The sequence below is a fragment of the Sorex araneus genome, chromosome 1 (genome assembly GCF_027595985.1).
Source record: "Sorex araneus isolate mSorAra2 chromosome 1, mSorAra2.pri, whole genome shotgun sequence".
Taxonomy (NCBI): Eukaryota; Metazoa; Chordata; class Mammalia; order Eulipotyphla; family Soricidae; genus Sorex; species Sorex araneus.
Window position 1 is genome coordinate 105,954,003 of NC_073302.1, and position 26,564 is coordinate 105,980,566.

The 26,564-nt window shown below is 62.0% G+C and overlaps 1 protein-coding gene across 4 annotated transcripts in view; it reads left to right on the forward strand.

Moving 5' to 3' along the window:
* Positions 1-26,564, forward strand: part of TRIO (trio Rho guanine nucleotide exchange factor) — a 156,675-nt gene that overhangs the window by 38,231 nt on the left and 91,880 nt on the right. For all 4 annotated transcript variants that reach the window (XM_055136851.1, XM_055136856.1, XM_055136862.1 and 1 more), the window contains exons 2-5: positions 15,298-15,372; positions 20,141-20,255; positions 23,113-23,305; positions 25,199-25,711. In XM_055136851.1, the coding sequence (XP_054992826.1) occupies positions 15,298-15,372; positions 20,141-20,255; positions 23,113-23,305; positions 25,199-25,711 (896 nt within the window). The remainder of the gene's footprint in view (positions 1-15,297; positions 15,373-20,140; positions 20,256-23,112; positions 23,306-25,198; positions 25,712-26,564) is intronic.

Sequence of the window (26,564 nt, forward strand, 5' to 3'; positions counted from 1 at the left end):
GATGACACTTCGAGAATGCCTGGCTGTAAACTCTGCGCTCCTTTCAGATGCTGTAAGTGCAGGATCCTGATTTGAGATGACGGTTTCAGGGTAAAATACATCACTTTGCTCTTTAAATTGTATTTTATGGAGGGATATAAAATATATAAAAGCAAGGGTTCCCCTCCCCCTAAATCACATTCCAATCATTGGGAAGTTTGAAGTATTAACAAAGTGTTAAGAAATGACAGGGAAAGCAGCCATTTCTTATAACTAAAGAAACTGTCACTTCAAATAACTAAAGCTCAAGGAAGTGTTCATTTGGACAGTTATCAGAGAAAAATCACACCTATTCCCGAGCCACATGCAGAATGGAAGGGAGACCCAGGGAGTACATTTTGCCACGGCAAGACATTTCAGATGTGTTTCCTGACAGTTTAAAATAATATTTTTAGCATCTCCTGGTGCAGCTGGGTTCATTCGTCCAAACTGACCTAAATCCCAGAGACCACAGAGGTGGGAGAAACCTTCGGCCCCGGCGGGAGGCGGTGGGTGTTTGGCCGGGGGGTCTTGGCCTCACCCCTCGTGCCTGGTTTTGGGGTAAATGGAAAGTGTCGGCGGTCCAGGGCAGTTTCAGAGGGCGAGTCTGTGGGATGTCGGCCCGCGTGTGGCTCCGTCAGAGGGAGCTTTGATTCGCAGGCTGGGAGTCGGGGGAATGAGGTGTCTGTTTCCCTCTCCCCTCTGATGCCCTGTCTGAAAGCCACGGGTGAAACCTGGCACTGTTACGTCCCTGATCTGCCCTAGCTGCGTGAATCCTCGGGGCGTGAGGGGTCATGGGGAGTTTGGGGCAGTTGGGAGTGTTTTGTGGTTCCGCCCTCGGCCTCCGCCTCACAGCCGTGGCGGAGTTTGGTACGGCCAAACGTGATTGGTACGGCCACTTGGCCAGCACATCCGCTTAACAAGTTTCTTACGCTCGGAGCACAGCGAGTCTCTCGGCTCGTTTCCTCAGACAGATAGTTCAAGTGACGGAGTCGTGCTGATCCGAAATCCGCCGGTGGGTTGAAAGCCACCTCCATCCCCACCCAGAACTCTGAAGTCCCCGCACACTGTCAGACTTAATGGCGGCAACGGTGGGGTACTCTCAGTGGACCCATGTCTAATGGCTGCGACGGTGGGGTACTCTCAGTGGACCCATGTCTGCTCGCTGTCTGGGATGACATGGTCGTTTTACGTTTGGAAGCATCTCAATGTGTCTTAAGTGTCTTAATGGCCCACTCTCCCATGTTTATTCTGGCTGGAGTCTCGTAGCGAGCTATGTGCCTGATGCTTTCTGTCCAGGTAGGACTGGGGGTCAGGAACAGCAGTTAGAGGGCCGGAGCGATAGCACAGCGGGTAGGACGTTTGCCTTGCATGGGGCCGACCCAGGTTCGATCCCCAGCATCCCTTATGGTCCCCCGAGCACCGCCAGGAGTAATTCCTGAGTGCAGAGCCAGGAGTGACCCCTGAGCATCGCTGGGTGTGACCCAAAAAAGAAAAAAGAAAAGAGAAAGAGAGAGAAAAAAGGGAACTGCAGTTAGAGCACCCATACGCGCGCACACACGCGTGCGCGCGCGCACTCTCCATTTCTCCAGAGACGTGCAGGTCAAGGACTCCACTCTTACTCTGTGCTTCGAGAGAGGAACCCCACTGACCCCGAACGCCCGGCCCTCCTTCCCATATGAGTTGCTCTCCACCAGACCCAAACTTTGTTGTTGTTCCTAGAGGCGTTGTGGGCACGTGCGGGACAGCAGAGCTGAGCTTGCTAGGGTGGAGGCTGAGGGTTGAGGCGACCCCTGGACATTGTGGTGGAGGGACGGGGCGAAGGCCCAAAGCATTGGCCCTCACAGCCTGCTCCCTCTCACGCAAAGATCACGGGCGTGAAATAAGGAAAGATGGAAGTGATTTCCGAAGAGTGTCACAAGGAAGGTAATGTGTGTGGGGATTAAAAAAAAAATCCAAAGCCCTTGGGGGCTGGAGTGATAGCATAGCGAGTAGGGCGTTTGCCTTGCACGCGGCCGACCCGGGTTCAAATCCCAGCATCCCATATGGTCCCCTGAGCACCGCCGGGGGTGATTCCTGAGTGCAGAGCCAGGAGTAACCCCTGTGCATCGCCAGGTGTGACCCAAAAACCAAAAAAAAAAAATTAAAAAAAAAAATCCAAAGCCCAAACTCAGCCCCTGACCGACTTTGACCCGGTGGCCTCCTCCTTGGCCACGGGCCGGGACGGAGCCGGGCAGTGGGGAGCCCTGGGGGAACCCTGGCGCCCCATCACGGCTCTGCAGCGCCAGCCCCGCCCCACCCCACCCGGCTCTCTGCAGTGCGGGCCTGGGCACGGACCTGCGCGGCCCTCTCACTCCTCGTCTCCCTCCCGGCCGCGCTGCCCGGCCATCTCCGTGCCCTTGCGGCAGGGCGCCAGGAGCTGGGCGGTTCTGCCAAGGCTTCAGTGCCGACTTCCCACACGCCCTGCGCCCCCCGCTTGGCGGTGCCGCCCCCGGCTGGGAGGCTCAGGAAGGGGCTCTCAGGCGGTGAGTCACTGCAGTGAGGCGTAGGGCCCGGAGTTTGGGTTTAGTCTCCCCGAGAGATGTAGCAGCAGGCAACGTGGGGGGAAGCGGCCCGCCCCTGCTCCCCTGTCCCCGGGGAGGGTGGGACGTGGCCCGCAGGACGAGTCACCAGCTGGCGTCCGCTTCGGGGGACTGCTTCGGCCCTCTTGGACCATCTGGGGTGCAGCACCCCGTTGTACAGGTTGGGGCAGGGTCTGCAGTGTCTGCCTGTGGCAAGAAAACATCTTGACATCCGAGACGGCCTGGAGGACAGGCACGGAGGGAACACTGTCGGGTGCAGCGGGTCCACACACGGTCGGTCACAGTCACGGAGGGGACGCTGTCGGGTGCAGCGGGTCCGCACAGTCGGTCACGGGCGCGGAGGGGACGCTGTCGGGTGCAGCGGGTCCGCGCACAGCCGGTCACACTAGGAACTGCCCCATCTCTCACCTGGAACCCCGGAGGTTTCGCTCTGGCCGACCCTCCTTTCGAACCAGGCCTGTTTCTCAGGGTTCGGCCTTTCGTGTCTCTCCAACGGGCAGGGCTCCGCGGCCTCCTGGGTCCAGGTTCTGGGAGCCGAGGCCTGGCCATGGCCCTGTGGGCGCGGGGGCGGGGCAGCCCTCTCGGGCCGTGGTTTGCCAGTCTGGCCGCCACCCCGGGCTGGCCCGGGAACTCCCCTCTCGAGCGTGCCTCGGCGGCAGGTGATGAGCGTAGGCCTGTGACAGTCGCTGTAGCTCCGCAATGGTTTCCTGAGCCTGCCCCCCCGCCCCCGCCCGCCCGCGTGCTGTGGGCAGTTGCATTTGTGCGTTATCAGCATTAACCGCATATTTGGGCGGAGATCCACGCCAGGCATCTGTTGACCAGCCAGCTGCGTGCCCAGGGCCCATGCCGGGCCTTCTGGCTTCTGCACGGAGCCGGGGAGGCGGCAGCCAGCCGTGCTAGGCCGGGGCAGGAGCTCCGCGTCCTGGGAGTCCGGGACCCGGCCATCAGGAACTGGTCAGACTCCGCACACACCCCCCCCACGGGCTGGGGTTGGGGGGGGGGGGGTTCCGGGGCGCGGTTGGGGGCGGGAGGCGGTCACCCGTGTGGTGAAATGCTGACGCTGCCCTTGTCTCCTCTTCCCTGCTGTGGTGGCGGCCGTGTGTGGGGTTCATGCGCTTGGTGTCCGGGGGTTACCCCCACACCCCCGGGGTGGCGGTGGGGGCAGTGCCCGGCAGGCGGCTCCTTCCAGGCGGGCCTCCGAGCCCCTGGGACTTGTGTGAAGCCGTGCTGGGAGCTTGGGGCGCTGAGCCCTGCTCCTCACCCCGCTGGGAGGAGTGAAGACGCCGTCTGATTCTCCCCTCTCAGGACTCCCCTGGGGACCCCCCGCCCTGCCCCTGACCTTATTCTTGGTGAAAGATGCTGAGGCCGCCAGGAGGGTTTTATTCGGAGACGTTTCCGAACCTCCGCGTTCACAGGGGATGTGGGCGTCTGGGGCGGGGAGTTTGCCTCCGTGCGTCTGAACTCGTCACACCCGGTGCACCATCAGAGGGGTCAGAGACTGGCCGTGTGTCTCAGGGAGCGGGAGGACGCTGAGGGATGGAGCCAGGGAGGAATTGCGGGGATGCGGAACCTCGTGTGCTGTTTGCATCATTGTCCACTGAGACCGTGAAGTCCGTCCCGAACGCTCACTTGGGGTTTCCTCCACGGACATGCTGGGAGGGGGGCCTGGGAGGGCCCAGAAAGCGGGTGTCAGCCTTGGGGGCCGGAGGATGGTGCAGCGCAGAGGGCGTCTTGCACGCAGCCTGCCTGGGTTCGATCCCCGCCCCGGCTTCCCATTTGATCCACCCCAGCATGGCCATGAGTGATTCCCAAGTGCAGAGACAGGAGTAACCCCTGAGCACCTCCAGTGTGACCCGACAAGCCACGATAAATAAGGAGAAGACTGGCCTTAGGAGACGTTTCTAGGGGTGCAGAATTGGCACTCGGTTTCCTTTTGTAGGCTGGTCTTTATATTGCTGCGGCGATGGACGAATTTTAAATCCCAACAGTCCGATTTGAGGATTCTTCACAGTTGAATGTCTGTGTGTGTGGAAAAGGCCAAGACATGCCCCACTGGGCCGCAGCTTCTTCTCTCTTACCCGACTCTTCAGTCGCATGTGCTGGTACTGCTGGTGCATGGCCAGTGACCCGCCACTGGACACATTTGTTTTGCTGGGAGTCCAGTTTATTTGAGTACTGTGCCTTTTCAAACCCTTTAGCGTCACTGAGAACCGAGTGGCACCGTTACAGCTCCAGGGCTGCTCTAAGTGCAGCTGTGGTCACTAGAGGCAGTCAGTGCCGCTGTCGACCACGTCTGGACTGTGGGGACTCTTCTCACTGCTGTCGTGCTGGGGCCACGGGCTCAGAGCCACTGGGAAGCCGGCCCCGGGCCTCAGGGCGCCCGAGGGGTCCCGGCGGGCCGGGCCAGCACAGCCTGCTCTCCTCCCCGTCATTCCCACGAGCACCTGTGTCCGTGGCCCCGGGCTCCCTGCTCGGGGGGTCGTAGAGAGACTGCGGTCCCCACATCACGGCCAGCCAGGAGGGCCAGCTCCGCTCTCCGTGACTCAGCCGCTGTGCGTGCGAAAGCTGCCCGTCCCGGCGGCCCTTCACGTCGAGGTTGGGGTGCATGTGCGTGGCACGGGGAGGGGGCTTCTCTGTGCTCCCGGGAGGAGCTGGGGCAGAGCGAGGGCCAGGCGGCCACCTCTGCTGGGTCCCTGGTGGGGTTCCCCCGGGTGGGCAGCCACACAGGTGCCTGAGGGAACTGGGGTCCTCACTGATAGGGCAGACGTGCTGGGGCCTGGCGGGTTCTGTCCCCCTTCCGAAGACCCTCACTCCCTGCTCTGGGGACTGTGCCTTGGCTGTCAGCCGGGGGGACAGCGGAGTCCCCCTGGACGTGGTCATGGAGCCCCAGGAGCGCGGAGGGGGTTTGGGCCTCGCTGGGAATCAGGGTGGGGTCTGCACGCATGTGCAGGGACCCCCGGTGGCAGCCTGAGGGGGCAGGGTGGGCGGCTGGGCGGTGCTCGGGCCTCAGGTTTCTGTGGCCCCTGCCCGGGTGTGAGGCTCTAAATCAGGTCATTGTGAGCGCCCAGCACCTGTTGGAAACGCTGGCCGCGCTCCCGCGGTGCAATCCCAGGAATCCGAGCCCGCCCTCTGAGCGCGGCTCCTCTCTGCCGGACCGTTCCTTCTGAGCGTGCGCACTAGCGGCCCGCACAGGCCCCCCGCCCCCCCGACACACACAGACACACACACAGACACACGCAGACACACACGCCCTGTTCTCGAAGAAGGGCTTCATTCTTCCTCACGCAGCTGCTCACAGATATCTCACTTGTGTAGGACGCGTGCTTGTTGCTTGTGGCCATCGTGGCCCGCCGGGGCGCATGGGGTGGGGGGCTCGAGGCCACGTGCTGGCCACTGCGGGGCCGGCTGTGCGCAGGGCGTGGAGAGGTTGTGCGCGCACGGGCCAGATTTCGGGCTCGGGGCCAGAGTGGACGCAGGCTCTGGGTGTGGCGTCTGTCCCGCCGCCCTGCGCCCCCCAGGGGTTCCCCTGCACCCAAGCTTGGCCCCCGCGTTTGCTGGCAGTCTTGGCGGCTGGGGTGCTGCCCATCTCCCTGGCGGGGCGGGCGTGGCCAGCGGGCAGCCCGGCAGATGCCCTCCTGAAGCGCCCGCTCCCCCGAACCGCCAGCTTGGGCCCCGGGCGCCTCCTCCCGCTGCCCCGCTGTCCACGTCGATGGCACCGGCCTTCTACTGGGCAACGACCGGCAGCGAGCACTGTCCCCACTGCCGGCTGCGCCCGAGCCCCTTTCTTCCCGCCGGCCCCGCCGCTCCCCCGGCTCTTTCCCTACCCCCACCCTGCTCCTGTCTGTCCCCTGCGGCCCCGGGCATCTCCGGCAGGGCCTGGGGCCAGGAGGGGGAGCAGGCGGCCCCTGCTTGCCTGGGCTCTGGGCTCTGTGTCTCCGTCTCGGCACGTCTCCGCATCTCTGCATCTCTGTGTCTCCGTCTCTGCATCTCTGTGTTTCCGTCTCTGCATCTCTGTGTCTCCATCTCTGCATCTCTGTGTCTCCGTCTCTGCATCTCCATGTCTCCATCTCTGCATGTCTTTGTGCTCCTCTCCCTGTGTTCATCTATGCTGGCCTTTGGAACCCCTGGTCCCCGCCCGCTCTCTCTACACACACACACACACACACACACACACACACACACACACACATCCCGGGCACTGTGCAGGGACCGTGACGGGGCCAGACTGGGGCTCTGGGGGTCGGTGACCTGCAGATGGGCCTACCGGGGTGCGTGGCTGAGAAGCGCCCTCCCCCTCTTGGACACCACAGTGGCCCCGGTCCCTGCTGCCGGGCTCACAGCTGGGGCATGTGCACAGCCCGGGAAGTGCCCGCCATGGGGCCCCAGGCTCTGCCCTGTGTCAGACTGGGGGGGGGGGCAGGAGGACGTGCAGCCCAGGGAGGGGGGCTGGCTCTCGGGGTGCCTCTGAGCAGGGGTCCTCGGGGTCGCTGGGAGGGAGCGGAGGGGACGCCTGCAGCCCCCCCGCCTGCCCTCCTGGGTGCCAGTCCCTGCGCCCGCCCCGAGTTCCTGGGTGCGTCTGGGGTGCGGGCTCGGGGTCCGGCTTTACTTTGGCCCCGGAGGCGGCCGGGTGCTTCCCGAGGCAGGAGCTGCACCATCTGTGCCGCCCCGCCGCCTGCCGCCCGCCGCGCAGCCCCGCACAAAGGAGCTGATGTCATCCTTCCCGGCCAGGCACGTGGCCGCGTGCCGTCACCGTGCTCAGGGACGCGGGGACACCTGGGCCTCTGCAGTGACGCGCCTCCTGCTCATTGCCAGCTGCGGGGGGAGGGGAGGATGCTCGGTTGCCACTAGCAACCACATGGCAGCCTGTTCCGGGCCGGTCCTGTGATCAGAAGGCGGTGGGAAGGGGCTGCAGGGCGCAGCGTGTGTGTGTGTGTGTGTGTGTGTGTGTGTGTGTGTGTGTGTCCCCGCCCCCCTCCCCCGCCTGCGCTGGCCCCTCCTGCCCCTCGCCCCGCCCTGGCCCCCAGCTCCGCACAGGCGGCCAAGGGGCGGGAGTGGCTGCTCCCCGGGCCCCTCCAAAGCTGTGAAGGGTTTGTGTGTGTGTGTGTGTGTGTGCGTGCGCGCGCGCGCATGAGTGAGTGCACTTGTGAGTGTGTGCTTGTGTGTGCGGACAGGTGGCTGGGAGCCGGAGGCAGGGAGTGCCCCTTTAATCATTCATAGCCCGCCCCGAGAGGGAAGTGGCTGAGGTTGATCCTGTCACTGTCACTGCTGGTGTGAGGAGCGGCTCCCTTCCTCGGAGGCTGCTGGCGCTGGCCGGAGCCCGGCGTGTGGAGGCGCATCCCTGCTGGGCACGGCCGTGTGGCTTCGTCCCGGGCGTCCCTGCTGTCGCAGCACCAGGGGCAGGGCAGTGCCACCCGCCTTGCAGCTAAGAAGGAGGTGCAGAGGCTCTGTGTGCAGGGGTGGGTGTGGACGGGGCCAGCCCTGCCCGCCCTTCCCTGAGAGCCCTGCTCCAGCCTGGCCCCTGGTCAGGTGAATGTAGAGCTCCCTCTCTCTCTCTCTCTCTCTCTCTCTCTCTCTCTCTCTCACACACACACACACACACACACACAATTACCCCTCTACACTTTTGCACACACACACACACACTCCATATCTACACATACACGCATTCCTCCACGTGTGCGCGCACACAGACACGCACACCTCTCACACCTCTGGCTCCCACACGCACACGCACACCCCCCTCTCCCATGGTCTGAGCGCTCTGTCCTCTGGAAGAAGCGCTTAGTGGGGGTCTCCTGGGCCATGGGTGTCCCCGTCTGGGCGGCAGCAGCCCCACGGTGGAGAGCTAGGGGAGTGCGAAGTGCGCCCCCCCCCCCCCGCAGGTGTGCTCTGGCAGAGGCGAGGGCAGGCTCCCCGTCCTCCCGTCTCCACACACTCCCTCCCCCTGCGGGAGTTGGCCAGAGTGCGCCAGGCCTGGAGGGCACCAGCCCAGTCCTGTTCACTTGGGTGTTAGAACTCATCCTCCGTTGGTGTATGTCAGTGCTTTGATTCAGCAGGTTCATTTTCTTCCTCTTTTCTGTTTAACTCGGGGGGGGGGGGTGTTGCTCCAAGGTTCCTCAAGAATCACCCCCGGTGGGTGGGTGGGGGTGGGATTCCATATGGGATGAGGGGTCGAACCTGGGCTGGCTACATCCAAGCAAGGGCCCTGCCCGTTGTACTCTCCGCAGCCCTGGTCCGTTTTCTCTCAGCCCAGCGGGTCCCTGGATTTCAGTGGTGTGCTTCCGCTCCGTGCCAGGGGGGCTTTGAGGTGGGGGGTGGGGGCAGGGGAGAGAGGTGGAGTGAGTTCCCCCTTCACGTGTCCTCAGACATCAGTGGCAGAGCGCCCTTTTTCTCAGTCCCGTTGGTGATGTTGACAGCCGTGAGGAATCCAGGAGATAGAAGGAAGGGCCTTGTTTATGAGACCCCTGCCCCCCCCCCGCCCCCGCGCGCGCTTCCGCCACTCTTGGAAAGGAGGAGTTGGGCAGGAGTTTCCGCTCCAGCACGTGCTGTCTGTCTGTCTGTCTGTCGCCTGCTGGCACCCGTCCAGCACGTGCTGTCTGTCTGTCTGTCTGTCTGTCTGTCGCCTGCTGGCTCCCGTCCCCCTACCAGGAGTCTCCCCACACCTCCCCTGGCCTCTGCAGGGAGCCTGGAAGGTTCTGTGGGTGCGGGGATGGCAGAGCTGCCAGGGTGGTGCCCGACGCGTGTGGGGCCCCTGGGGGTTCTACTCACGACCGCACGGGTGCAGCGCAGGGCTCTCCTCCAGGAACACAGGTAGAGCTGTTTCGCAGGACCAGCCCTAGAAGGTTCTAGAAGGTGCCCAGATTGCTGGCCTTCTTAGGCGCCTCTCTCCTCTGTCTTGAGGGCGCGTGTTGGTTCCGAGAACCACAGTTTGGCCCCCTGGAGGGCGCGTGGGGCAGGTCTGGGGGCATCCCGGGGCGGCCGGGCTCGCCATGAGGGGACTCGGGGTCATGTTTCCGCTTCACTGAGGGTCCCGCGGGCCACTGGCTCGTGTCAGGGGAGCGAGAGGAAGGTCAGTGGGCGGCCGGAGGCCCCGAGGGCGGGACCAGGCCTGGCCGGGGTCTTGCTGGGGAGCAGGCGCGGAGAGGTGCCGCAGGGCGCCACATCGCACCTGCCCGCCGCCTGTCACAGCGCCCCCGCCTGCGCCGCCCTCTGGGCCACACGCTGACCACCAGGCATTGCCTTCCCGGGAGACCGGCCGGCCACTCGCAGTCAGGACGCCCCTGGGTGCTCCAGGGACACGGCCCCGCTTGGCCAAGCCACCTGCCCACCTCGTGCCCGGGGCAGGGGCGGGCGTCGCTGCCTGCAGCCTGTGCGGCAGGTGCAGAGCGGGTGCCCGGGGCCAGCCCAGTGCCCCCCGCACCCCACACGGTCCCCCGAGTCCTGCCAAGAGCAACCCCTGAGCACCTCTGGGTGTGGCCCCCGAGCCAACAATTGAAACAGAAATCAACCAAGGGGAGGTCAGGGGTCACTGTGACTGGTCTGATGGCATCTCAGCGGGGCCTGGCACAGGCTCGACCACCTGATTCACGGGTCTCCTCTCAGCTGCCTCAGGGGTTCGCTTTCTACAGATTCTACAGAGGGTGTTTCTGGAGTGGGAATGGGTGTGTGTGTAGGGCGCGCGTGCGCGCGCGCGCGCGCGCACACACACACACACACACACACACACACGTCTTCCCAGCAGCCTGTGTGCTGCTGTGCAGTGAAGCAGGTCACCTGGAGTAGGTCCGCGGGTGTCAGTGTGCAGTGTGTGGTTCATGTGTGTATGTGTGTGCATGTACTGTGTGATGTGTGAATGCATGCATGTACATGCGTGTGTACTGTGTGATGTGTGAATGCATGTGTGTGTGCATGTGTGCACGATGTGTGAGTGAGGATGAGGTGACGGGCCCTGGAGCCCCACGTGGCCTGTGTCCTGGCTCTGGGCCGCCAGGGTGGGGGGACGGGCTTTCTCTCTGTCCCGCTAGTTCCTGGGGGTACAAAGGTCAGTGGCCCAGTCTCCCCCACCTTTGTTTGGCCCCTGAGACCCACGAGGTAGACCTCCCTCTAGTAATACTCTCCTTTGTTCGCTGTCGAAGCGTTTCCTTCCGGTAGCCCCCAAATCACGCTTTTAAATGGACACATAGTTAAATCATCAGGCGCTGGAAGTCGACATTGTTTCCTATGCCCCGAAATGCGTGCAGGAGGTATTTTACTTGCACCGAAGGGTGTCTAGACTGCTGGGGGGGGGGGGTCAGCGCCGCTGTCATGGGTGTGGACTGTCCTCTGCCCAGAGACCTCAGTGCCCCCGCCCTGCCTCCGCCCCACGCGCTGCCCTTTCCTCCTTAGGGGGGTGACGTGGGGGTGAATCCGGGGCCCGGCAGCCCCGAGCAGGGGAACGACAGCTGTGGTTCCGCCCTGCCCCCGCCCCCGCCCCTCCAGCCGCCCTCCGTGCCCGGTGTGCAGGGGGCCTGATTGCTTCCCGGTCACTTAGTTCACTTGGTCACTCAGCGGCCGGCCGGGCTGCTGCCTTTGTACCTTCCCCGCCCCTCCCGCCCTCTCCCCCGTGCATCCCCGCTGCCGATCGGGCAGGCAGGGGAGTGTGACTAATCCTGCGGGCACTGCAGAGCCGCTCGCGGCCGCAGAGGGTGACGTCAGCCGGCGCGGTGCGCAGGCGCCGGGGCTGCGGGGACGCTGGAGGGGGTGCAGGGGTTCGGGGGACACAGGGGGCCGCTGGAGGGGGTGCGGGGGATACGGGGGGGCCGCTGGAGGGGGCGCGGGGGGCCGCTGGAGGGGGTGCGGGGGGTGGGGGCTGCTGCAGGGGGCGGGGCGCGGTTGCGGGGGCGCTGGTGGGGGGGCGCGCGGTGCTCCCCGGAACCTGGCCAGGGGGCCGGATTCTTTGGATTCGCCCCACCGAGATGTCCAGGCCGAGCCGAGGCCGAGCCGAGAGGCGGCTGTTCCGACCCGGGGGGACAGTCCTGCTTTTCTGCGTTCTGCTTTTCCCCTGTTTAACACAACACCTATTTTCCCGGTTTCATTTACTGTGTAAAATGCCAAGTTACCAGCATCTGTCAGGAGTTTGGGGAGGAAATGGGGAAATCTTTTTTTTTTTAATCTCTTTTAGATTAGAATTTTAAGATTGCGATTCAATTTTGAATTTATTTTGCAGTAACTTTAAAATTTTTTTCTTAATCTATGATATTTCTCAGATTAAAAAACAAAATCTTAGGATGGGTTTGATGTTCCTTTTCTGATGTTCTCATTTTTTTCTATCGAGTACCTGGGAGGTGCCGAGCTGGGGCCCCTGTGGTGGGCGAGACCCCTTGGGAGGGTGTGGGGCTGAGGGTGAGGAGCCCAGCCCCGGGTCCGAGAGGGATCCGAGAGAGATCCAAGAGAGGCCTCTCCTTGCCGAGGGAGAGAGTGTTTCCCCTCAGCGCAGAGGCTGCTTCCCTTGGGCGAGGGTGGGTCATGGAGCACCAGCTGAAGAGCCAGTGGGGTTGCAGGAGTAGTGGGTAAAGGAGTGTCCCCCCTCCCTCCCTCCTTCCATCCCTCTCTCTCTCCCTCCCTCCCTCCTTCCACCCCTCCCTCCTCCCTCCCCTTCCTTCCCTTCCTTCCTTCCTTCCTTCCTTCCTTCCTTCCTTCCTTCCTTCCTTCCTTCCTTCCTTCCTTCCCTCCCTCCTTTCCTTCCTTCCTTACTTCCATCCTTCCTTCCCTCCTGCCCTTTCCCCCTCCTTCCATCCTTCTTTCCCTTTTCTCTCGCTTCCTCCCTCCTTCCTCCTATCTTCCCTTTCTTCTTCCTTCCCTCCCTTCCATTCTCCCTTCCTCCTTCTTCCATCCTTTCCCTCTTCCTCCCTTTCATCCTTCCCTTCATTCCCTCTGTCCCTCCCTCCCCTCCTCTTCGCTTCCCTTTTCCTCTCCCTCCTTCCTTCCCCTCCCTGTGTTGACACCCCACCCCCTTTCCTGGGCCTGTCTCAGCAGGAAGCAAACAGACCTACCCCCACTGGCGGGCAGCATGGGCAGGTCACTGGGGGACATTCGGGAGGCTGGACAGGGTGTCCAGTGGGGAATTTGGACACAGCCCCAGACCCCCCCCAGAGTGACCCCTGAGTGCAGGGGCAGGAGTCAGCCCTGAGCACGGTGAGGTTCCACCCAAACCCAAAGTCATGAGAAAGACAGGCCTTTTGGAGCTGGAGGGGAACGGCATCTCGGAGGGACTTGCCGCTGAACCAAACAGCAATTTCTAAGCTGAAAGAATCAGTTTTGGCCAGTCATGTGCTGAAGCTAGAAGTTGTGGGTATTTTTTATGAATAGATCAAAACTTCTCAGCATTCCAGCTTGTTTTAGGAAAAATCATTGTGTTGACGTGAAACTGGTAAAGAGCAAGGGAAACCGTAACTGCATAATTCAGACCCACGAGCACCGCAGAGGCCCCGCCACAGGGGGAAGGTGGGCGACCCTGCGCGCCGGCGTCCCCGGCGGGGCGGGAGGTCTGCGTGTGCCCTCGGGACAGACCGTGCTCGCAGGGTCTGAGAGGCCTTTCGTGGCTGAATTCTTCTGAATTCTTGATGCTTTTCACTGGAATTTGTGTAAGTTATTTTTTTTTATGTGTTTTTTTTTAAAACGATTTTGTTATTGAATCACCGTGGGGTAAACTTAGACCCTTACAGCGCTGTTCATGATTGGGTTTCAGCCATACAGTGCTCCAGCTCCCGGACCTCCACCAGTGACTGTCCCCAGGTGCCCCCCATCTCTCTCCCCCCCCCCCACTCAGTCCCACACTTCCTCCCTAAAGCTGAAGCCAGAGCAGACATACTATCTAGGTTGTTGCCACAGTCGCCACAAACTCACTTTCTGGACTTGGTTTTAGGTTTCTCCTTTTCAAAAGGGGTGTGGGGAGGCACCACATAGGGCCCCTCCCCCAGCCCCGCCAGGAGTGACCCCCCAGAGGGCAGACCCAGGAGTCGGCCTGAACCCCCGGGAGTGCCCCCGCAAGCGAGCAAGCAAGTCTAGTCCATGTAGCGTGTGTAGCGTGACTCGGCGTGTGCGGGGACCACGAGAGTCCTGGGACCCATTAACATGTGTGTCCATCACACGGGAAAGGGTGGCACCCCCGACCCCCAGTGGCGGCCAGTCACGTGCATTGCCCTCTGGAAAGGCACGGGGGAGGAATGGAGGCTGGACACTGGATGGAGCTGGGCGTGGGTTGGATTGCGGGCTGCGGGCTTCTCGTGTGTGTGTGTGTGTGTGTACACGGGTGGTGTGTGGGCGCCAGCAGGAACGGCTTCTAGCCCCGGGAATGATGCCAGCCCTGGGATTTGGGGTCTTGCCCTCAGGTTGGGGCCCTGTGCCAGGGGGCCCACGGGGGCACTTGCAGTCTTCCTGCGGGGGCGGGGGAGTGGTGGCAGACCCTGGGAGAAGGACCCACTTTCCAGCCCCGTTGGGCCCTTGGTGGCTACGGTGACGTCTCCCCGTGGCTGGGCCCAGAGGGTGCGGCCAGGTGAGTGGCGGGCCTGGCTGTGTCCTTCTGGGGTGAGGGCAGGCTGGCGTGGGTTCAGATCCCGCCCTTGCACGGGTCGTGGGCCGGCTGAGCAGTGCCCGAGCGTCCCGGACCCCGGGGCATCCTCTCAGGGAGCCAGACCTCGGGCAGCAGCCAGGACCTGACAGCTGAGGCTCAGCAAACAGTGCTGGAGGTGTTTGTGTGTGTTCTTTGGACGGCCAGGGTTCGCTTGAAAAAACAGAAAAAATCAAACTGCACCTTGCCCGAGCCCGGGCGCCGGCAAAGGGCTCTGGACGGAGCCTCTCGCCCTGCCCCGGTGAGGTCGGCCAGAGGCGCCTTCGCGCTCCGAACTGGGGCTCCTGCCCCCCTGCGGGCTGCCTGCTGCGGCTGCCCCCCCGCATCCCGCCTCTTGCCCTGGTGGCACTGCCCGGAGAGAGCTGTTTCGGGGGCTCATCTGCAGCCGGGCCGGCCCAGCACCCGCGCCCGCGACCCAGCGGGGCCTGTCCTGCACCTTCACACCTCCCCGTCCGTCCATCTGACCGAGTGACCCACTCGCATGCGATTTCAGTACCGAGAGGCAGGGAAGGGTCCGAGGCCAGGAACATTTTCCTAGACTGCTGACCCCCTGGCCCTGCTGAGCCCGCCCACGGCCCGCACCCGAGGCCCCTGGTCTGCGGCTTCCTAGCGGAGCCTCGGGGGGCCGCGCGGCACATCCAGAGCTGCCGTGGACTCGGGCGAGCTGGGCCTCAGCAGCTGCCCCTCGGCCGGGCCCAAGGTGCCTGTCCCGCGCTCCCAGTCACCCTGTGAGGTGCGGGGGCCCTGGGGAGAGGCTTCTCGGGGCCACCACCACTCCAGCTGGTGACGTTCCTCAGGGTTCATGACCCAGAAAGCTCGCAGGACAGAGCCCGGCTATTTATACTCCCGCGCTGCTGCCCTGGTTATTTTTAACCTGCCACCTGCCGGCAGGAGGAGGCTCGGGGCGCCCCCTGCCGGCGCCGCTGGCCTCTGTCCGCGGATCCTGTTCCCGGTGTCTCGGTGTCCACCCGTCAGGCCAGCAGCATCCTGGGCGCAGAGTTGACCCCGCCGCCGTGCGGTGGGGCATCGCGTGGGTGGCCCTGATCGGCTGTCGCCCAGCTGACCTGCTCTCCCCCTCTTGTGTTCCAGGGTTTCGGAAAAACGATGAGATGAAAGCGATGGACGTTTTGCCCATTTTGAAAGAGAAGGTCGCTTACCTCTCAGGTAAAGTCGCTTCCTTGCCTGCTCACGGCCCTCCGCGCCCCGTGTGACCGGCCGCCTGGGCGAGTCAGAGAACATGGGCTCACGTGTGTGTGCACGCATGTGAGAGAGACTCTAGAGACAGACTCGCGTGGGCACGGGGTGTGTGTGTGTGTTTGTGTGTGTGTGTGTGACTAGAGACAGACTCACCTCTGTGTGCCGAGCTCACATGTGTGTGCCTCACATGTGTGTGCGCACATGTGAGAGAGACTCTAGAGACAGACTCACCTGGGCACAGGGTGTGTGCGCGTGTGTGTGTGTGTGACTAGAGACAGACCTCTGTGTGCCGAGCTCACATGTGTGTGCACACATGTGAGAGAAACTCTAGAGACAGACTCACCTGGGCACAGGGGTGTGTGTGTGTGTGTGTGTGTGTGTGTGTGTGTGTGTGTGTGTGTGTGTGTGTGTGTGACTAGAGGCAGACTCACCTCTGTGTGCCGAGCTCTCCGGGGTGTGGCATGGGTCCCGGTGCGTGGCCCTGAGTCCCTGCCGGCTCCTGGGCTCTGTCCTGGTCTTCCGGAGCCCTCTGCGTGGGGCTGAGAGCCCCGAGGGCCGCCTGCTGGGTCCTCCCAGCCCAGCCCGTGCCCAGGCTCCCGTGGGGGCACCCGTCCCCGCTGCAGAGGGGCGGCCGTGGGCTGCTGCTTCTGCCCTGTCCCGTCTTAGTCTCTCTGTTAGGGGGCTGCCGGGGGTCACTGTCCTGCGGTGGCGGAGCTCAGGGGCACACCCGCAGGCCCGGCCCTTCCTCACTGCTGCCCGGCGCCCCCTGCAGGACGAGGGCTGGTAGCCGCCAGCTGCTTCTCGCAGGCCTTCCGGGTTGCACCTCCCTTCCCGCGTGTCCCCCGGTGTTGCTCAGGCATGGGGCGCCTCGGGGTGTCTCCTTGGGGACGCCGCTGGCCCCCTTGCATGTGTTCCATTCCTGCGTGCGGGCCACCGTCCCCCCCCACCCGGGCATTTTGTTGCTCTTACCCTCTCGCCCAGCGGGGTCTCCTGCCCGCCGTCCAACCGTCCGAGGACTTTGTTGAAGCCTCTCTAGTCCCCTGCGCTTCCGGAAGCCTCCCGGGAGAGGGAGACGCCTGGAGAGACCGAAAGCACACGTGGGCTCCCTCCACAGCAGCAGCGCCCCCTGCTGGACCTTTGCTCACAAAGCGACCAGGCGGCTTCTCGGCCTCTCACCGTCCTGGTCCACCTCACCGTGGCGAGCGGGCTCACCTGTTCATTCCACCTTCCTCGTCAGCCTCGCTCCTGGGACGGCTAGGACAGCAGCAGGTCACAGGGGCTGCTGTTTATTCCCACGCGTGCTTTATTGGCCGGTAGTGCTAATGCAGAGTTTTTGGATTATTTAGTCTGTGTGTGTGTGTGTGTGTGCGCGTGTGTGTGTCCCTCATGCATGCGCACGTGCACATACACACACACACACACACACACACACACACACACATACACACACTTTGTTTCCAGTGCTGGGACTGAGCTCAAACCCTGGCACATGGCAGGCCGCACCTGTCTCCACTGAGCCGAATCTCAGGCCCTGCTTGACGGCATTCTTAGCCGAGAACTAAGATCCCCGGCACCCCAGGTGGTCCCTGAGCACTGCCAGGAGGGATCCCTGAGTGCAGAGCCAGGAGTGTGCCCTGAGCACTGCCGGGCATCCACTCCCAGCCCCCCAAGTCTTATAAATGAGAGGGGGCCTCTGTTTCGGGGAGGGGTGTTCTCCTTTGCAGGGTCAGGCCGGAGCGTGGGCGGGGCTCCCTGCTCCAGCTTTGTGTCTCGAGTCCTCAGTTGTGCAGGGCTGCGATCTCGCCGCCCGCACCCAGGGGCTTCACGCCCTCTAAGGACATGACCATCCGCTCATCCTCACTGTTGAGGGAAACGTGTTTTTCGTCTCAGGTCACAAACTAGAACAGCGTACCAGGTAAGGTATGCACGGGGCTCCGGGATGGAGTGCCCGGCCGTGTGCGTCCTAGGTTCAAACCCGGAGAAATAGGACACACAGACAGCCCCATGTCCCGTCACATACACAGCCCTGTGTCATGTCAGACGCACAGATAGTTCCGTGTCCTGTCACACACGCAGAGTCCCATGTCCATCAGACACACAGACAGTCCCGTGTTTGTCCCATCACACAGACAGACAGTCCCGTGTTCATCAGACACACAGTCCCATGTCCCATCACACGCACAGACAGTGCCGTGTCCTGTCACATACACAGACAGTCCCGTGTTCCGTCACACACACAGACAGTCCTGTGTCCCATCACACAGACACACAGTCCTGCGTCCCATCACACAGACACACAGTCCTGTGTCCCATCACATGCACAGACAGTGCCGTGTCCCATTACCCGGCAATGCTCAGAGTTCCTCCTGGCTCTGTGCTCAGGAACTACTCCTGGTGGTGCTCGGGGGACCGTATGTGGTGCTGGGGTCAGCTACAGGCAAGGCAACCCCCGCTGTCCTGTCTCTCAGGCCCCTGACTGTGTTTCTGAGCAGTGGGGGTGGGGCGGGGTCCGCAAGGCGCGTCCGGGTCTGACTCTGCCCAGAGGTATTTCCACCTCGTCTGGGGGGAGTCGGGCCCCTGTCTGGGGGTGCTGGCATGTGCTGGCTCCCTCGAGGCTGGGAGGGCGGCCTGCAGAGAGCTCTGCTCTACGGGACAGGGAGAGGCATGCGTGCGGCTCAGCGGTCCCCGGAAAGTCACGGGGCCCCCGAATGCCTTTCCTGGAAGGTGGACAGGGTCCCCGAATGCCTTTCCTGGAAGGTGGACAGGGCCCCCGAATGCCTTTCCTGGAAGGTGGACAGGGCCCCTGATGCCTTTCCTGGAAGGTGGACAGGGCCCCTGATGCCTTTCCTGGAAGGTGGACAGGGCCCCCGAATGCCTTTCCTGGAAGGTGGACAGGGTCCCCGAATGCCATTCCTGGAAGGTGGACAGGGCCCCTGATGCCTTTCCTGGAAGGTGGACAGGGCCCCCGAATGCCTTTCCTGGAAGGTGGACAGGGTCCCCAAATGCCATTCCTGGAAGGTGGACAGGGCCCCTGATGCCTTTCCTGGAAGGTGGACAGGGCCCCCGAATGCCTTTCCTGGAAGGTGGACAGGGCCCCTGATGCCTTTCCTGGAAGGTGGACAGGGCTGTTTAGTGCCTTTTCTGAAAGGTGGACAGGGCTCCTTAATGCTGTTTCCTGGAGATTGGGCAGGGCTACTTGATGCCATTTTCCGGGAGGTGGACAGGGCCACCAAGTGCCAGCTGAGCGCAGGGCTGAGTCTGGGCTGAGGGGTCACTCCCGGCAGTTCCAGGGATCAGACTGACTGGGGGTGGCTAGGAAACAGTGCCTTCCCGCCGCACCCCCAAGCACCCCCTCCCCTAACCGGAACCCAGAGCCTCCCACAGACGAGACAGCTCTAGGGCCGCCCAGAACGGGAGCTCTGACAATGGAGTTTCTTCGTCCTGACCTGGCTGGGCTGGCGACCCCGTGCCCCAGAGGTCAGGGCCCCGGTCTCCCTTCTCGGGCTTTGCTCTCAGCACCCCGGCTCCAGGGTCCAGAGTGATCGGGCCCGAGGGGGTGCAGTGCACACCCTCACTCACGCGCACCCCAGCCTCCAGCCCAGCACTCAACGCCGCTCCTGGGAGGGTGGATGGACCACCTGACGCCATTCCCTGCCAGGTACACAGGGCCACCTGACGTCATTCCCTGCAAGGTACACGGGCCACTTGACGCCATTCCCTGCAAGGTACACGGGCCCACTAGACACCATTCCCTGCAAGGTACACGGGCCCACTAGACACCATTCCCTGCAAGGTACACGGGGCCACTCGACCCCATTCCCTGCAAGGTACACGGGGCCACTTGACGCCATTCCCTGCAAGGTACACGGGCCCACCTGACGGCATTCCCTGCAAGGTACACGGGCCCACTAGACACCATTCCCTGCAAGGTACACGGGCCCACTAGACACCATTCCCTGCAAGGTACACGGGCCCACTAGACACCATTCCCTGCAAGGTACACGGGGCCACTAGACAGCATTCCCTGCAAGGTACACGGGCCCACTAGACACCATTCCCTGCAAGGTATACGGGCCCACTAGACAGCATTCCCTGCAAGGTACACGGGCCCACTAGACGGCATTCCCTGCAAGGTACACGGGCCACTTAATGTTTCCCCTTCCGTGCAGCGACCTTGGCAGCAGAGACCCCAGCAGGGGAGTCTGTGACGGGCAGCCTGGAAGGGCCCGGTGCTGCCTGAGGTGCTTTCACACATACGGCACCTGCGTGCCCCGTGCTCCCCCACCCCCGCCCCCGCCGTGTGCGGTGCGTGCTGCTCTGCGCATTTGAGCGGGACGACTGACTTGGAGCAGAGCGGCAGCTGCGGAAGTCACTGCCTGAAGTCACGGCGGGTCTCGGGGGAGTGGGAGGTGCAGGTGCAGGGTGGGGTCCCCCGAACTGGAGCCCTGAGGCCTCTCGGAGCTGCGGGGGCTCCAGAGGCTTCCTGGGTGCTGGTGACCCGTCGTCGGCTCTGGGCAGCATTCGATGTTGCCCCGAAGGTTGTGTGCGGCCCTTCTCCTTCCTTCCACCCTCCAACCGGGTGCGCTGGCCCTGAGGGGGTACTGCCCAGGGCTGCTGCCTGGGGGCGCCACTCCCTCCCTAGTTACCCAGACCCAGGGCCCGCGGGGAGCATGCCCGCCTTCTTCTCTCGGGAGGCCCCGGGAGGGAAGCTCAGGTGCCGGCCGCTCTCTTCCAGGCGGCAGAGACAAGCGCGGCGGCCCCATCCTCACCTTCCCGGCTCGCAGCAACCACGACAGAATACGGCAGGAGGACCTCCGGAGGCTCATCTCCTACCTGGCCTGCATCCCCAGGTGAGTCCTGGGGGGGCCGGCGAGGGCCGAGATACGAGTGGGGCACCCTGGCAGGGCGGGTCCTGAGGGCCACCTCGAGGCTTGGGGTGGGCAGCAAGGCCAGGGAGTAGCTTAGCCCAGGCCCGAGACCACGAGTTCGATTCTCAGCATCACGTGGGCCCCAGAGCCTGAGAGGGAGGAAGACCCGCGCCTGCACCTCAGTTTCCGTGTTACACGTCTGTGTTGATTGTAAACATATAAACATAGAACTTTCCATTTCATGGCTGTGGCGGGCAGAAGCCAGTCAGGTGTACTCAGGATCACCTGGGTGACCCAGTTTAAACACAGCATGCCCGTGGCGGGTGCAGGCAGCAGCACACGAGACACTGGAGGGACAAATGCCCCCACCCCCGCCCCCGCCCCCTGCCCCCAGTCACGCTGGGCCGCGCAGAGAGCCAAGATCTCACGCTCACGTTTTGCAGCGCTTGGCCCTGGAGTGTTTGCTGACCTGCCCCAGGACAGCTCCTGTCCCCACAGACCGTCCACTCAGCTTCTGTCCCCACAGACTGTCCACTCAGCCTCTGTCCCCACAGACCATAACTTAGCCTCTGTCCCCACAGACCATCCACCAGCCTCTGTCCCCACAAACCATCCACTTAGCCTCTGTCCCCACAGACCATCCACTCAGCCTCTGTCCCCACAGGCCATCCACCCAGCCTCTGTCCCCACAGACCGACCACTCAGCCTCTGTCCCCACGGACCGTCCTCTCAGCTTCTGTCCCCACGGGCCATCCACTCAGCCTCTGTCCCCACAGGCCATCCACTCAGCCTCTGTCCCCATGGACCGTCCACTCAGCCTCTGTCCCCACAGACCGTCCAACCCAGCCTCTGTCCCCACAGACCGTCCTCTCAGCCTCTGCCCCACAGACCGTCCACCCAGCCTCTGTCTCCACAGACCATCCTCAGCCTCTGTCCCCACAGACCGTCCACCCAGCCTCTGTCCCCACAGACTGTCCACCCAGCCTCTGTCCCCACAGACCGTCCACTCAGCCTCTGTCGCCACAGACCGTCCTCTCAGCCTCTGTCCCCACAGACCGTCCACCCAGCCTCTGTCCCCACAGACCTTCCACCCAGCCTCTGTCCCCACAGACCGTCCACCCAGCCTCTGTCCCCACAGACCGTCCACTCAGCCTCTGTCCCCACGGACTGTCCTCTCGGCTTATACCACGGACCATCCACTCGGCCTCGACAGCTCAGACACTGGGAGATATTTCTGTGACGTGTCACTCTTCTGTTAGACGCTCACTCCACTGACTGGACTGTTAGCTGTCCTGGTGCCATAATTTCACGTGCCTGGCGTGGGTGCGGGGAGAGAGGGAGAGGACGGTCTTCTGGGCTGCCTTAGACAAGAGAGAGCAAGAAATTGTTAAAAGCTTCCCCTACCAGTGTGCGTGTGGCTTGTCACCATCTCCTGGTGAGGGCAGTTTGTTTCTGGGCTTTTCATTCAGACACGTTTCTGGGGGAGGTTGCCCGCCTCAGAGGACCGTCAGTCTGCCGTGACCCAGGGCCTCTGGGGCAGGAAGGCCCGTTCCCTTGCCCAGGGAGCCACGCCGTGCTGGAACCCGGGTCTCAGCACCCCAACGTGCCCCTGCCCTGGCCCGTGTGTGTTCTCTCGGCTTCGGGGTGCTCAGGCTGGGATTGCAGACAATGAGCCAGTCCCCCGGCCCCGACGTGGCTGAAGGAAGCTTCTCTGCGTGTGTGGTTGCCGGCAGGGCGAGGCTGGGTCCTCAGAGGCCGTGGCCTCGATGCTCACGTGCCTTCGGGGACTTCACTCACGCACACACACACACACACACACACACACTTCTACACTCACTCTCAGACATACTCTGACACATACATATGCACTTCCATACTCACATTCAGACACTTACACACATTTATACACACACGGTGACACACATTTGTATACTCTCGCACACTTTCATATGCAATTACACACGCATACTCTCCACACCCGAAGACACACACACATCCAAACGCTTCTCACACACACACATATTCACTCACACTCATTCACACACAGACACATGCGCCCCACACACTCAAACACACGCACACACACATTACTCTCCCGCACATCAGGTGTGCTCATGTACACACTCAGACACCCATATAACTCTCCACAAATGTTGCCTCCACATCACACACACATTTACACCACACTCGTTCACATGCCAAATACACCTTCCACACATCACATACATCACATATATCACACGCGCATTCACACACACGCTCATTCACACTCCCCACACAAACACACACCCTCTACATACACCTCCATACATCACACACAGACGCCCCAAATACCCACCATGACACACACACACACACACACACTCTTACACCCCACATACTCAGAAACACCCACAGCACACACCTACTTATTTACACATACCCTCACATACACATCACAAACACCCCCATACACCACACACACACACACACACACACACACCATGCAAGTGGGTGGAAGCGGCAGATGTGCCTTAGCGTTAGGCTGAAGCATTGTCTCCCCACAGAACCCCCCAGAAAAGTGCCGGGGACCCCAGGACCCCACTCAGGGCAGCTGGAGTTTGGGGGGGCGTGTCTAGGGGGCTCCTGCGCATCCCCCCTCCTGTGTGCCAGCAGTTCACACTCAGCCCTGATGCAGAGCGAGCGTTCCTGAGGTCTCTGGCGTTTGGGAGACACTCGTCCCAGCGTGCCCGTGTTCCTGGTGCCCGTGCGGGCCATTCGGCAGGACGCAGAGCGGGGCGGGGGCTGTCCAGTGGCCGGGCTTCCCGCAGCCGCCGTAGCCCGCTCCCTGTCCCCCCAGTGAAGAAGTGTGCAAGCGCGGCTTCACGGTCATCGTGGACATGCGCGGCTCCAAGTGGGACTCCATCAAGCCGCTGCTGAAGATCCTGCAGGAGTCCTTCCCCTGCTGCATCCACGTGGCGCTCATCATCAAGCCCGACAACTTCTGGCAGAAGCAGAGGACCAACTTCGGCAGCTCCAAGTTTGAGTTTGAGGTAACGTTCTCCTCGGCGGCGGCGGACAGGGCAGGTGGCTTTCAGCGCGGGAGACTGGTCCCCGTGCTCCCGCACCGAGAGCCCGGCCGCCAGTCGGGGAGAAGCGGGGTGATGGAGGCTCCCGCCCTAGCCCCTCCGCTCGCAGGAGGGGTGGGATGGGACCCACGTGCCAGGGTGCTCCGCTCAGTCCACGGGACAGCCCAGACCCCTGGCCTCTCTCCCTGGCGCTGGGACCCATCTCCCGAGGCTCGGGGCCCACATCGTGATTTAACGAGCTGCTCACCGAAGCACGTCTTCCTGCTGGCGGGAAACTCAAGTCAGGACACGCGTTTGGCTGCAGAGATGTGGCCCCTCTGCAGGGGCTCCTGGTGGGAGCGCCGGCTGGTAGTGCGAGGGAGGGTGGGTGCCTGGATGAGCCAGATTCTAGAAACATCTAGAAACATCTGCTCTGCTTGTAGGTGAAACCTGTCCCGCTTAATGTGCTTAAGGCCGGGGGTTAATTCCCAGCCGCTGTGAGGAATCTTAGCTCCCTTACCACTCATGAAATACCCGCGGTGGGGCTGGAGTGAGAGGACAGCTGGCAGGGCGCTGGCCTTGCACGTGGCTGACCTGGGTTCGATTCCCAATGACCCATATGGTCCCCGAAGCACCGCCAAGAGTGATCCCTGATTGCAAAGCTAGGATGACCCCTGCGTATTGCCAGGTGTGGCACCAAAAACAAAAATCAAACCCTGAGATGATCATTGTGGTCAGGTAGCCCAACAGACCTACTCTGAGATGATCATTGTTAGTCAGCCCGACAGACCAACCCAGTCAATCATTGTCAGTCAGCCTGACAGACCAACCCTGAGAGAATCATTGTTAGTCAGCCCGACAGACCAACCCAGAGTCAATCATTGTCAGTCAGCCTGACAGGCCAACCCTGAGATGATCACCGACAGACCAACTCAGAGTCAGTCATCGTCAGTCAGCATGACAGACCAACCCTGAGAAGATCACTGTAGTCAATCAGACAGACAGATAAACCCGAGTTTTTATCATTGTCTGTCAACCCAACAGACCAACCCTGAGATGATCATTGTCAGTCAGCCTCAGACCAACCCCGAAATAAGCATTGTCAGTCAAATCAACAGATCAACCCCAAGACAATCATTGTTGTCAGTCAGCCTGACAGACCAACCCTGAGACAATCCTTGTAGTCAGCCTGGCAGACCAGCCCTGAGATAATTATTGTAGCCTGATAGACCAACACAGAGACTATCATTGTCAGTCAGCCCAACAGACCAAGCTTGAGATGATCATTGTCAGTCAGCTTGACAGACCAATCCTGAGACAAGCATTATCAGTCAGTCCAACAGACCAACCCTGAGATGATTGTTGTAGTCAGTCAGATGGACAGACCAAACTGAGACTATAACTATCTGTCAACCCGGCAGACCAACCCTGTGATGATCATTGTAGTCTGACCAACCCAAGACCATCATTGGCAGTCAGCCTGACATTCCAGCCCCAGGAAGATCACTATAGTCAGCCAGCCAGACCAACCCGAGACTATCATTGTCTGTCAGCCTGACAGACCAACCCTGAGATATTCCTTGTCAGCCCAACAGACCAACCCCGAGACGATCATTGTAGTCAGCCCGACAGACCAACCCTGACACGATCTCTGGTCACTCAGCCCGACAAGTGCGTGTGGCTCCAGTGGGCCGGGCCCCCCACAGTTCCTGCTTCCCTCACCCACGTGCGCTTCATTGAGGCTGGACCGTGGTGTGCTGTGGTGCCCGTAGGGATTACATGGGGTCTGCAGGTCCGTGACGTGTGGCGTTGGCGGGGGCCGGGATCCCACCCCGTGCCCCTCTTCTCATGCCAGTCTCTCCCTTGTGCCCCCCGAAGACGAACATGGTCTCCCTGGAGGGCCTGACCAAGGTGGTGGACCCGTCGCAGCTGACGCCCGAGTTCGACGGCTGCCTGGAGTACAACCACGAGGAGTGGATCGAGATCCGCGTGGCCTTCGAGGACTACGTGAGCAACGCGGCACACATGCTGTCGAGGCTGGAGGAGCTGCAGGAGCTGCTGGCCAAGAAGGAGCTGCCGCCCGACCTGGACGGGGCGCGGGGCATGATCGAGGAGCACGCGCAGCTCAAGAAGAAGGTCATCAAGGCGCCCATCGAGGACCTGGACCTGGAGGGCCAGAAGCTGCTGCAGCGGATCCAGAGCAGCGACAGCTTCCCCAGGAAGAGCTCGGGCTCGGGCAACGCCGACCTGCAGAGCCTGCTGCCCCGCGTGTCCGCCATGCTGGACCGCCTGCACTCCACGCGCCAGCACCTGCACCAGATGTGGCACCTGCGCAAGCTCAAGCTGGACCAGTGCTTCCAGCTGCGGCTCTTCGAGCAGGACGCCGAGAAGGTGGGCCACCCCCCGGGCACGGAAGCCTGGGCTGAGACCCGCTTTCCCCAGCCGTCCCTGCGTGTGCCCGCGCATGCGGAGCCGCGCCCAGAAAGGCAGCCGCAGCCGGGGCCGCTTGCTCCGCGTCCAGGGGCAGGAGAATGGCTCAGCTTTTCTTCTGTAGAACTTAGGGGTTTTTTTTTGTTGTTGTTTTTTCTTTTTTTTTCTTTTTGGGTCACACCCGGCGATGCACAGGGGTCACTCCTGGCTCATGCACTCAGGAATTACTCCTGGCAGTGCTCACAGGACCATATGGGATGCTGGGAATCGAACCCGGGTTGGCCGTGTGCAAGGCAAGCGCCCTCCCCACTGTGCTATCACTCCAGCCTTTCTTCTGTAGAACTTAGATACCCGCGTTCTGTATTTATTTGTTTTATAAAGCTGCTGAAGCTGTGACTGAAATGCAGAAGTATATTTTGAATTTAAACCGTGATTCTTTTTTTTTTTTAATTTTAATTGAATCACCGTGAGATAGAGCATTACAACGTTGGTCATGTTGGGTTTCAGTCACACAGTGTTCCAGCACGCATCCCTCCACCAGTGTAAACTCACAGCACCAGTGTCCCCAGCTTCCCCCTGACCCTTTCAAACCACCCCTCACCCCCGCCTGCCTCAGTGACCGGTACCCCTCCTCCCTCCCTCCCTCCCTCCCTCCCTCCCTCCCTCCCTCCCTCCCTCCCTCATTTTCGGCATCATGGTTAGCGAGACATTCTGAGAGGTCATCACAGTCCAGCTTTTGCTCAGCTCTTGTCCAGAGTGACCGTTTCCAAGTAGCCTTGTCATGACGGACCCTCCTCTGTCTCAGCTACTCTCC